Raw genomic sequence first — 12,976 nt, 5'->3', positions numbered from 1 at the left:
GCTAGCCCGTGTTGTTGCAGCTTAACGGTTATTGGTATTCAAGCTAGCTAGATCAAAGCTAGCTTGAGTATGTCTACACATACTGAAATCACACCCCTGACTGCAGTGTAGACATACCCTTTGTTTTATATAAAAACAGCATATTTATTCTGAATTTTCATATCTTTCAATAAAGTTGAATTTTCTGCTGGCTTATGTGCTTCTAGTCTTTGTGTAAGGAATGGTTACCAATGTGGAAGATCCTGTTCATTGTCAAACTGTTTGGCCAGTTTAGGAGCAGACTTCTCCTCTTCTACCCAGAGAGCCACACCTCACTGATGGAGTATCCATCATTCACCATAAAATACCACACAGCAACCTTAGCTCTGCTCCAGTAGGGGGCCAGCCTCCCAACACCTTTGCCTTCAACCATGAGATCACTATAGATAATGGCAGGAGAGACATCTTCCCTGTTTAGCGTGGTTGTGAGTTTGGGGAAGGAGGGAGTTTGAAGACTGACATGCCTACTGAGGCAGAATTAAGGTAGGAGTGTGTTGTCTGGTGGTTGTTCTAGTGATGAGGTGTGTGACTCAGGATGGAGGAGTAGAGGGTATGTTAGATGCTTTCATTTTTCTTTTCCTTACTTTTGTAGTTCTGTGTTAGGTATATTACATATCTGGCAAACTTAACTCACAAACAGTGTTCTTATGTATTAACAATCAGTTATGTCAGACAAAGTTAACATTTTTGGTAGCATTTGATGCGTTTTCTCTGACTGCATAAGAATCACCATGGAGGAATAGACTATTATTCAACTATTCCTGTGTCCTGTTTCCACAGGAGCCAGTTCCTGATGCTCCAAAGGGAAGCTAAACAACTTCAAAAATACACATCTGGCAAACTATGCACCAACATACAATAGTGAGGAGGTAGGAAAGTCACCATACACCCAGAAGAGTAATGAGGGAGCAGTCTCTGAACTTTCATGAACACAGGCAATGCGATTATGCCAAGCCCTTTCAAGGACAGCACAGTGGGGAGTGAGTTCTTCATTCCCTGCCCCCTCAGATAAGGGCCAGACATCTGTCTCTTAGCCTCTCTATGGTCCTGACTGTGATACTCTTACTTAGGATAGCAAGCACGAACCCAGGAGATCACTCACCCAGAAGTCATTACTAGCGTAAGTACTAAAGGCTGCACAGTCATGCCCTCTATATTTGTTTCCTTTCCTTGCCTCACAGGGATGTTGTGAGATTTCGTTTTGTTGCCACTTTTACTAACTTACAGAAATAATGGGACTAATAGGGGTTTAAGGCACTATTCAGGACAGAATCAGGCCCGTAATGTTTGTAAATCACTCTGAGATTCTCAGATTGGAGTTGCTATAGAAATACAACCTCCTATTATCTTTTTCCACCTTCTGTAACTGACATGTTTACAAAGCTGCAAAAATTCAAGCTTTTGAAATTTATAAAATATAAAGGTTTTGAAATCTGTATGTTTACACAAGCCTGACTGTGTGACAACCATGGGTAAGTGTTGTGCCCAAGGAGGGTAAGGAACAGATGGTAATCTACTAAAAAGCACATACTGTCTATCATTTTATTAATTATAAAAAGCAATCTGCCAAATGTTCATCACAAGATACTTTAGCTACTAAATTTGAGAGAGATTGGGAATTCAAAACAAATTATTTTAGTAATAATTAACTTCGCTATCTGTATTGCAAGCATGATATTTCCTCAGCTTGAAAGCCTGAATTGATCAGCTGCCATCTGTCTAAAATTAATTTTATTTTAATACATAAAATGTATTTGCTTAGGTAAACAGACACCTGCTATATGTATTTTTACTCCGAAAGAGAAACAAATTAATTCTATGCCCATAGCATGACACTTAGAAATCTTGCCACCTAAGGGTCTAGAAGGTTTAAGAGACTGGTACTAGAATATGGAACCTTACACCTTGAGGTCAGTGATCTGAATCTGAAGAGCAGGCCTTAAGTGACAAAGTCATTACTATCTGATAATTGTTTGATGGCCTATCTGACATAGATTGGTGGTTTCAGGCTTGTTCCTAGTGAACAGCTGACAATAGCACAAAAGCAACACTACCAAAACAGGCACTAACTGGAATCCTCATTGGCAGTGTCAGCAGGGAAGTTAAGGATTGTCCGGAACCAGAAGAGAAGAAGCTCTGGTGTGTGGAGAAACAGTAAGAACTGCCAAGAAGATCTCCCCTCATATGAGCTATTATCTGTCACTTTGGACCAACTAGGTATCTCAGCAGATTTAGATGAGCCCGTGGAGCCCAACCGAACCTCTAAGTTGGGACTTCAGAACTGATGCACTCTCCAACCACCAATGGTAGTCTGAGAAAGCCCTCCAAATAAGACAAGATTGAATAACACCCTTTAATTTGTCTGACTTGTCTACAACCCTCCTTTGTGCATCACTGTAAACAACACTGACAAAATGGAACACCCCCCCCCAAAAGTTCCCTTCAGAGACTTCATGTAATTACTCTACTCATATCCCTACTTACTATCCTAGGCGATGGGACAAAGTGGGTGCCGATGCACTGGTATATTCAACCACTGAATAGTGCACTCCAGTCTGGGCAGGCAGTTCGAATAACATATCTCTCAATGTGCAGCCTGATGCTGCAATGAGAATTATAACCAGAACATTAACATCAACACCCATTCAATGGTTGCCCACTCTAACACATACATCCCCCCACCCAAAATACACATACACATACATACCTCATGAGTACAATCAAATCATGAACTTTCCAGCCTGAACTTCCCAACTTCTGAGGACCTCCAGAACCTTCCAAAGACACATCTGAAATCCCACAAATCTTTTGAGGATTGGGATAAAGTTCTTAAAGAGTCCTCATTCAATCCTGAGGCACACTGGGCAGAATTATGGGAGAATGCTAAGATACCAAATAAACATCTGATTGCTGACCCCCCAAACCCACTAAAGAACTTCCAGGCTTTAACCTCCTCAGAAACAAGGGTCTGTATTGAACCATTTCAGAATATCAAATGACACATGCTGTCATCTCTTACACTGCTAGAAGTTGCCAGAATGCACAATGTGACTGTGGACACCAGGCACAGAATATGGACCACACTGTAAATTAGTGCCTACTTTGATCATTTGCCAGTGGCAACTCAGACCTACATTAAGCCACTTCAGACACTACACACTGGCCTGAAATCACTCTTCCCAAGGCTACTTCAGTGAATGCACACAACTTTAGAGACAAAAAATATCTTGGTATGCAAAAACAAAAACAACAATACATGCAAGCTAGCCATCCAGCTTCTTCATAAGGATGGGCCATTCTAAGAATTTTGTTTTCCTGCTCAATTTACTGGATCAAATTCTGCCAAGATTTACAACCTATATAACCCCACTGATTTCATTTTGTTGTAAATCAGGTATACTTTGTCCCATTTTATGGGATGATTGATACGGACATGAATTTAAAACTGACTCCTCTTTTGCTGAAGCGAAAACAACAGTAACAAATCATATTTATTGGAAGAAGACTGTACAACAATTAAGATGATGTGTTTTGGCAGAACAGGAAAATTGTTGAATAATATTGTTATGAGCTAGGTGACACATGGTTATGGGTTGAGTAAAAACTTTGTTGAGATTGAGGATTATGAATGCACCCTTCAATTAACATAATTGTAAAGATAAATTAATCACAATCCCCCAGCTAAAACAAAAGGGATTGTGAACTTGCCTCCGAGTTTTGGACTGTGTGTGCAGAGGGGGGTTTGTTGATTATTGTTTTGGATGAGAGAGAAGTGTGAGAGAAAGGAGGGGGAGGAGATCACACAACCAGAGAGAGAGACAGCCTGAAGAAATCCAAGCAGCAGCCTGTAACAGTGTGACCTTGAGAGAAGCTTAGAGAAAGATTTTGGGTTGGGGTGCTGGCTGAAAAGAAGCTTGGGGCTACTCTTTTTGCCTATGGATCCTCCTACACTCAGAGAATCAGGACTTTGTACATTCCCTATAATTAAACAAGACTGCATCAAAGAAAATACCCAGACTCCATCATCAATTTTGCCTCCAAAATGGAATATCCCCTACTGAAATATCCCCAGTACTCAAAACTTTAACTAACTGCTTGGGTCAAAAAGGGGTAACTATGCATAAAATTTCAAAAAAGTACTTGTCTTTATATGCATTCTAAAGAGTTTCAAAATCATCAGATGTGGTATCAAATAAGCAATATTTTCAGAGATGAGCCTCAGTAACTAATGTTTCTTTCAGTAGGGAGGTATATTAATGAGATTTTCAAAACTGCTTTACCTTCTGAAATAACATCCAAAACTGTTATTAATTGGCTTCGGACTCTAATAGCCACAAGTGATCTACAGCTGAATTTCATAAATTCAATAAGACTAATAAAAATAATGCATTGCAAGTTCAGACTTCTGTCATGAGCAAAATGGGTAATTTTTTGTGACTGCTGATGTGTTGTGAGAGCACAAGAGACTGAAAATTGCTTATCCAAAATGTCAGAGGGCAACCTAGATAAGTGTGGCACAGCTGAAAAAATAGGTGGATGATATGGCTGTCATTTCACTGTCAGGAATACAAAATACAAAATGCTACAACTCCTCCTGCTTCATTCTAACATCTTAGTGACAGTAAACATGATTTGGCAGAGTCCAGCAGAGTAGTTACATGATCTTTGTTTTTTTTGTGATACATGACAATTTAGGGAAACATTGTCTGAGCTAATCCACCGTGGAACAAGTCTTTTTCCTGTTGCAAATCTGCTCTTTTGGCACAAACATCATTATATTTCAGATGATGCTATTTTCAAGTAGGAAGATATTCTGTGTTGAATCAAGTTACAGAATAACTAAGGAACTGGCAACTGAAACAAAACCAGATGAACCAAGTGGAGGGAGGGATAGCTCAGTGGTTTGAGCATTTAGCCTGCTAAACCTAGGGTTCAGAGTTCAATCCTTGAGGAGGCCACTTAAGAATCTGGAGCAAAATCAGTACTTGGTCCTGCTAGTGAAGGCAGAGGGCTGGACTCAATAACCTTTCAGGGTCCCTTCCAGTTCTAGGATCTAAATTAAAAGAGATATCCTAACATCACAAATTTAAATCATACCTAATGCTAGCAATCTGTTGAACAATGACCTCTTTTAGCACTGGAAACCCTAACAGTCAGATTCATGGTGATTGTAGGGCAGAATTTAGACTTTTACCATTACTCTACTCAGGTGCAAAAATCTACGAATATTACCATGGATCTGGACAGCAATATCCACATTTTCTGAGCTGCATATGATCAGTTACACATATATCCTTAGTGCAGGGATCGGCAACCTTTCAGAAGTGGTGTGCCGAATCTTCATTTATTCACTCTAATTTAAGGTTTTGCGTGCCAGTAATACATTTAAACGTTTTTAGAAGGCCTCTTTCTATAAGTCTATAACATATAACTAAACTATTGTTGTATGTAAAGTAAATAAGGTTTTTAAAATGTTTAAGAAGCTTCATTTAAAATTAAATTAAAATGCAGAGCCCCCCAGACCAGTGGCCAGGACCCAGGCAGTGTGAGTGCCACTGAAAATCAGCTCATGTGCCGCCTTTGGCACGCGTGCCATAGGTTGCCTACCCCTGCTAGTGTTTGCAGTTATCACAACAGCATACACTATCATACATGACAGGTTAGATACATAACTGGCATTTACCACGATTAGCATCTGAAAATTGGAACCTGTAGTGAATTGAGGACTGTATTGAGTTTGCAACCTATCACTTTGGAGGGAAGAAGTGGTGTGGCTTCCCGTTCCTGCTTGCAGGCTAGGGGTATCCATAGGGAAACATAAGATCGGCAGTCATTTAGCAGTCACACAGCATAAAGTACAGGAGGGTGAGTTGTGCCTCTGTTTTTGGGAGCACCTAGCTTTTTGCTCTATTTTGGGTTCTTGTGTGTTATTGTTTCGTTCTTCTGAATTCTAAGAAATAAAGTAGTTGTGATGGATCTGCTAAGTAGATGACTACAGCTCCCATCAGCCCCCTCCCCACTGTACTTCCCTTTCCTCTAGCCAGACAAAGGGAACGCGGAAGGGTCCTGAATCAGGAAGCGGATGGACTCTGTTAGGAAGGAGCTGCTGCATGGCTAGTGACTAGGGTGGTCAACTTTCTAATAGCACAAAACCAAACACCCTAGCCCTGCACCCCGCTCACTACATTCCCCCTACCTCAGTGGCTCGCTCTTCCCCACCCTCACTCACTTCAGAAATCAGGGGTTCAGAGTGCAGGAGGGGGCTCTGGGCTGGGGCAGGGGGTTGGGGTGTGGGCTCTGGGCTGGGGGTGTGGGATCTGAGGTGGGGCCAGAGATGAGGGGTTTGGGGTGCCGGAGGGGGCTCCAGGCTGGGAGGTGGGGCCAAGGGATTCAGAGTGTGTGTGGGGGCTGCAGGTTGAGGCAAGGGGTTGGGGTGTAGGAGAGTGTGAGAGCTCTGGGCTGGGGTTGGAGATGAGGGGTTTGGAGTGCAGGAGGGGGCTGCAGGTTGGGAGGTGGGGCAGAGGGATTCGGCATGCGGGAGAGGGGTGCGGGGGGGTATAGGCTCTGGGTGAGGGTGCAGGCTCTGGGGTAGGGCCAAGGATGAGGGGTTTGGGGTGCAGGAGGGGGCTCCAGGTTTGGGGAGGGTTCAGGGCTGGGGCAGGGGGGTTGCGCTCAGGCTTACCTCAGGCGGCTCCTGGCCAGCAGCGCAGCAGGGCTAAGGCAGGCTCCTTGCCTTTCCTGGCACCATGCTGCGCCCTGGAAGGGCCAGCAGGTCCAGCTCCAGGGTGGGGGGTGGGGCAGGAGACTCTGCATGCTGCTCCCATCCACAGGCACTGCCCCCACCCCCAGCTCCCATTGGCTGCGGTTCCTGACCAATGGGAGTGCAGAGCCTGTGCTTGGGGTGGGGGCAGTGCATGGAGCCCTGTGGCCCCCCCACCTAGGAACTGGACCTGTTGGCTGCTTCGGGGGTGCAGTGCGGTGCCAGGATAGGTGGGGACCAGCCTGCCTTAGCCCTGCAGCACCTCTGACCAGACTTTTAATGGCCCGGTCGGTGGTGCTGACTGGAGTCGCCAGGGTCCCTTTTCGACTGGGCGTTCTGGTCAAAAACTGGTCACCTGGCAACCCTGGAGGAGCTGCAGAAAGGCCAGATGCAGAGAGGAATCCCAGGAATTGTATGCAGAGCTGGGTGTAGAACAGACTGTGACTGCTGGACATTACAGCAGGGTGCAGGTCTATATGGAGTTTATGGGGGAGCAGCAGTTGCTGGGCACGGAGCCAGTGCAGAGGGGCCCCATGAGAGAGACACTACTAAGTGACCCTGGCTTGGAAACCTGCAAGCTCCTATTTGCTTGAATAGAGAGTGGAGAGGGCATCCCATGCGCTAGACCCAAAGAGCCCCGACTCTCAGTTGGACGGCCCCAGGGCCCAACTATTTATTGATATTGCTCACTTTGAACTTTAACTGTTTAAGGCTCTGTACCTATGGTATTTGCAAACTTTCCCTTTCCTGCCAGCCCTAGTAAAATATCCTTTCACTTCATTATGTGTCAGAGTGGTTACTGGGACCCACCAGGGTTAGTATCTATAAGGACTAGCTTTTGAAACACCTACAGTGCTTGCCTCCAAATCACAATACACCTGGCACACTACTGGCATCTTGGGGGCTTGGTGTACTCTGGCCCTGAGCAACCCCAATAATTACATAGTGTTACGTTGCAACCTTGCAGCAAGAGTATTTTATGTTTTTTATCCAATTTCTCTGTATGTATGCTGTGAACATACCAGAATCCTTATCTGGAACCACATAAAATTCTCTTCAAGCTTTGTATCTGTCTTGCATAAAACCACCCAACACTGGGTAGGCTAAGATCACCAACCACAATGGTTGAAATCTTGGGGACAGACTAGTAGCTTGCTACCCTCTCTGGTGTGACTGGGGTGGCTACCAGGATTGCTCCCTCCCCTGGTATTAGCATATCCCCTTTTTTTCCTCTCCTTCTCCCCAACCTAAGCTCCCCGTTCGGCTTTCCTTTTGTCACTTTCAATTTATTCTCCTTGCCCCCACAAACACAAAGTGGGTTCTCCTCCCTTTCTTTTCCACCAGGGATTCTCTCATCCTCTTCTATCCTATTTTTCCCCTGTCACTGCAGTATATGAATGCTTCACAAACTTTAATAAAGTTACCCTCATAACACCCTTAACATCTTGAGGTGTTTGGAGAAATACAATGTACACCAAGATTTAAAAAAAACAAAACAAAAAAAACTAAGGAGCCTTTTTATGGTCATTGCATGATGTCACTACAGGGCAGAATTAAGGCTGTTTGGGTGTTGGAACTGTGGACAACATTAACATTCAGATTTCTTTTAAGTTTATCTTTAACTCTGAATTGCCTGGGTTTGTAATATTTGTTCTCAGGATTATTACAACATCCATGTAATGCTTTACCTTACATTACTGATATGTAGTCAACCTCAGATTTAGTTTAATATCAATTTTTTTTTATAATTTTCTTAAATTCTTGTCCAGAACATTTTCCAGTGACTCAAGAAAGGATGGATTCCATCACTTCGTCAGACACGGAGAAATAACATGACATGTTGAAGACCAGCCTAATCTTTTTTTGTAGTTTCTTTTCCTACAATGCAACTGCCTGCTAAGTAGCTACAACTAGAGCTAGAGTGAAACAAGACTATATAATTCTGTCATCATATGGTATCTTCCAGCCAAATGCTTTTAAAAATTAAACTTAATTTTAAGAAGATTTGTTTTGTATGTCTGTGAAATCAGAGTGAATTCCTATCAACATATAAGCTCTTCTAAAACTGGAAGCCAAGTTAAAATCAGGAGATACGGGGTGAATTAACATCACCTGTATCCTCTATATTGGAGATGCAAGAGGGTGCTGAGGCAACTAGCCAACAAAGCAGAGTAGAAAAGGGAACTGGTGCAATGGAGTGATGATTGTCACCTGTTGGTGAAGAGGATAATATTGCCCCAGTTCCCTCTCAGTATATAGAAAAGAAAAGCTTTAGCTCCTGACTCCTTGTAAGTTAAATTTAGAGTTTAGTCACACAGCAAAGTAAATAATCATTTTTCACAATAGCAACTTTTAATGTAATTAAAGATATTTTGAAATATTAAACAACATAGGGGTGCTGGATGCTTTAGGGCAGTGGTTCTCAAAGCTGGTCCGCCGCTTGTTCAGGGAAAGCCCCTGGTGGGCTGGGCCAGTTTGTTTGCCGGTTTGCACATCCCTCGGCCCTCGCTGCTTCCCGCAACCCCCATTGGCCTGGAGCGGCGAACCACGGCCAGTGGGAGCTGCGATCGGCTGAACCTGCGGACGCGGCAGGTAAACAAACCAGCCTGGACCGCCAGGGGCTTTCCCTGAACAAGTGGTGGACCGGCTTTGAGAGCCACTGCTTTAGGGGATTTTTCTCCCAAGAGCATTGGTTCAAATCTGCTCTAGGTCAGCTGTAATTAAGATCTTGCCTATGCTAGAGAAGCACCATTGTAACTCTATAACTTGCCTATAACAAACTTTGCAGACCTCATCTAGCTCCTCATGAAACATGTACTTCCCCCAGGCAGGGCAGAACTGTTCAAAGCAGGCAATGGAATGATCCAAAAATGTGATTGGGTGCAAATAGATATTATGCAACAGTTTGTGCAAGTCATCATGGGATAGGTACAAACCGCCATAGAACAGCCTTGATGTATTACTAACACCACAATGGGTTTTTCATGTTGAAATAATTAAAAAATTATCTGTTTTTCATAATTTACATGAAAGTGTTCTTTTACCTAAAACAGACTTAAGTACACACACAAATGTACTACAACAGAAAACAAGTGCAATTGTGACTGTGTACTTACCCCCTTCGCCTGATCCAGAACCATTATCTGATAAGGAAACAAAAAGGGGAAAAAATCACAACATCGTCCCAGGAATAGCTCTTTATTCAAGAACCTGTCATTGCAAAAACATTATACAAGTATTACACATCAGGAGCCAAGTATAATAACAATGTCTCCCATCATATCAGGCATCACTATTAGAATTTGTCCAGTCTTATCATACACCCTTTTCCCTACCTGTCAAGGTAAATTTGCTCTAAGAGCAGCAGTGTTTTTTGTATGTGTTGCTGAAAAACATTGCTTGTAGTCCATAGCTGCATCACCAACAGAAGTTGGTTCAATAAAATACATCATTTCACCTAGCTTGTTTCTCTTATTGCTTTTAAGTCCTTTTTAAATTATAAAAGATTCCAAGTTGTTAAACAAAAACAGACTAATAATTTACAACTTGACTTTTGTAATCTATTTAACAGCGGCTACATTTTTATTTTAAACCAAGCCCTAGGCTAGGGATGGTGCATAAATTGCATGATTCCAGAAGTGGCCTCAGGAGTCATTGTGACTCAGTATGTCTTTATTGCAGAGTTCGCTTGACTTACCTATACTAGCCTGGTGTTAACTAGCCTCCAACCGAAGTGGCCACACTGTGAAACAACACTGGAGCTCACCAGTGATTTGATCAGTAACACAAAGTGATTGGATGAGCAGCTGATGAGTTGTGCTAACTCAAACTGTGACCTGTAGCTGCATCTCACTTCATTACTGGCTCCTGCATCAGCAGCACTCAAGCTTCAACGCATACCCTCAACAGACCAGATTGAATTTAAAGTACCACTTAACTCAAGATACAGATTTTTGTGTGTGGACAGGAGTTGGATTATGGCCAACACTCAAGTTATACCGTGAGCTGATACTGCCATGAAGACACACTGCCTTCAGACATGCACTTCTGAGCCACCAATCCTTCTCTGCTATTTCCTTACTCCTTGTGGAGAAGGGAAGGGAAAGAGGAGAGAAATTTACAGCTGATCTATACCCACAGTAAATTGACCAACTGGCTCAGCCACTCCAGAAGGTGAGGAGGGGAGTAGAGCCAGAACTCCACTCATTTCCCACCTCCCCCTGCATACTTGCTCAGGGGATAGAGTAGGCCGGTGAGTTAGCCCTGTTTAATTCTACACACTCAGACCCAACGGGGGTTCTTACTTCCTGGCAGGAACTCATAGTTCAAGCCAGAAGACTCAGAGACTTTAAGGTCAGAAGGGACCATTATGATCATCTAGTCTGACCTCCTGCACAACACAGGCCACAGAATCTCACCCACTCCTGTAACAAACCCCTAACCCAGGGGTCGGCAACCTGCGGCTCCCGGCTCGCCAGGGTAAGCACCCTGGCGGGCCGGCCCGGTTTGTTTATCTGCCGCGTCGGCAACTTCGGCCGATCGCGGCTCCCACTGGCCGCGGTTCGCGGTCCCAGGCCAATGCGGGAGGCAGGAAGCGGCGCAAGCTGAGGGATGTTCTGGCCGCGGCTTCCTGCCTCCTGCATTGGCCTGGGACCGCGAACCGTGGCCAGTGGGAGCCGCGATCGACCGAAGTTGCCGACGCGGCAGATAAACAAACCGGGCCGGCCCGCCAGGGTGCTTACCCTGGCGAGCCGGGAGCCGCAGGTTGCCGACCCCTGCCCTAACCTATGTCTGAGCTATTGAAGTCCTCAAATCATGGTTTAAAGACTTCAAGGTGCAGACAATCCTCCAGCAAGTGACCCGTGCCCACACTGAAGAGGAAGGTGAAAAAATCCAGGGCCTCTGCCATTCTGCCCTGGAGGAAAATTCCTTTTTGATCCCAAAAATGGCGATCAGCTAAACCCTGAGCATGTGGGCAAGACTCCCAGCTTGTTAAATTCTTGTTCTAATTTGCTATATTTCTAAGAATTATTTCTTCCAATGCAAGAATTACAGGGTGAAATTATATGGCACTAGGTCACTACCACACATTAAAAATAACCTCTTACCACAGGAGCTGTTGCCAAGAATGGAGATTTTCCTCCTATTCAACCTACATTTTCCCTTCTTAATTCCATACCATTACGCCAAGTCTCATGCTGGAGTCTCATTGTTTAAATAAACTAATAGGATAACATAAGGAAAATGTCTGTCTGGTATTTTCTTGACATCAATAATGACCCAATTTCCTGAAAAGCAGACAGCCCTTGTGTAATGTTTAACTGTTGCATCATTGAACAGACAATGCAACATATGGTGCAGCATTGCTTAATTAACAAATTTGAAGGTGGCATCATCTGCATACATGAGCTAAACCCGTAGGCATCCTTGGGATTGTGAAATTGTGTGATGAACTGATTCTGTACCTGTGACATAAAAGCTGCTAAAATCTGTCAAACGACCAAATGTTTAAGTCTGAAGAAATCGGAATTATTCCAGTTGCAATTCTTCCAGTGTTACAGTAGCTACTTTTCATAATCTATACAATTATTTCAAACCCTCATTTCCCAATGCCTGCCCCAGGCAGAGAAAGCCCCAAAGGCAGCAGCACTCTAGAAGTCTGCTGCATGTGAACAGGATGTTGAAACTCCCTGGAAAGTATTCAAACATCCTCTGTACTCTCTGGGGCTTCATTTAAACAATATGTAGGTGCACTTCGAGGCAGGGGAGGTGTGGGGACATAATGGTTCCATAACCTTGTGAATACACCAGACAAGACCTCTGGGACACCCTTACATGGAGGCTGGGATGTGCTGCTGAGAAGGATACTCCACCCTAGAGGCTGACGTAGAAACTCCGCTAGCATGCTATGGACATGGGGAGGAAGACCCCATTCTTTGGGATTTCACTACGGCTGCATGCAGAGAAGTTTTGATCCTCAGCTGGTGTACATCCTTTGAAATCAATTTACATCAGCAGAGGATCTGCCTCAGAGTGTTTTCACTGGCAAGTTCCCATCTTTGGAATTCCAGCTTTACTGTTTGGTCTGACAAATTCCAAATTTGCTTATTTTCAGGCTACACTGCAAGGTTCATTTCTTTATGAAGGTCATTTCAGGGGGGATGAGTTGAGTAAGGT

At 43.9% G+C, this 12,976-nt stretch overlaps 1 protein-coding gene across 1 annotated transcript in view; it reads right to left on the bottom strand.

The window, feature by feature from the left end:
• TMEFF1 (transmembrane protein with EGF like and two follistatin like domains 1) overlaps positions 1–12,976 on the bottom strand; it is a 195,609-nt gene that overhangs the window by 44,652 nt on the left and 137,981 nt on the right. The window contains exon 4 of the mRNA XM_045006102.1: positions 9,916–9,942. Within this exon, the coding sequence (XP_044862037.1) occupies positions 9,916–9,942 (27 nt within the window). The remainder of the gene's footprint in view (positions 1–9,915; positions 9,943–12,976) is intronic.

This window comes from Mauremys mutica, chromosome 2 (genome assembly GCF_020497125.1).
Source record: "Mauremys mutica isolate MM-2020 ecotype Southern chromosome 2, ASM2049712v1, whole genome shotgun sequence".
NCBI classification, from domain to species: Eukaryota; Metazoa; Chordata; order Testudines; family Geoemydidae; genus Mauremys; species Mauremys mutica.
Note: the sequence above shows the minus strand (reverse complement) of the source record. Positions and strands in the feature narration are given on the sequence as shown.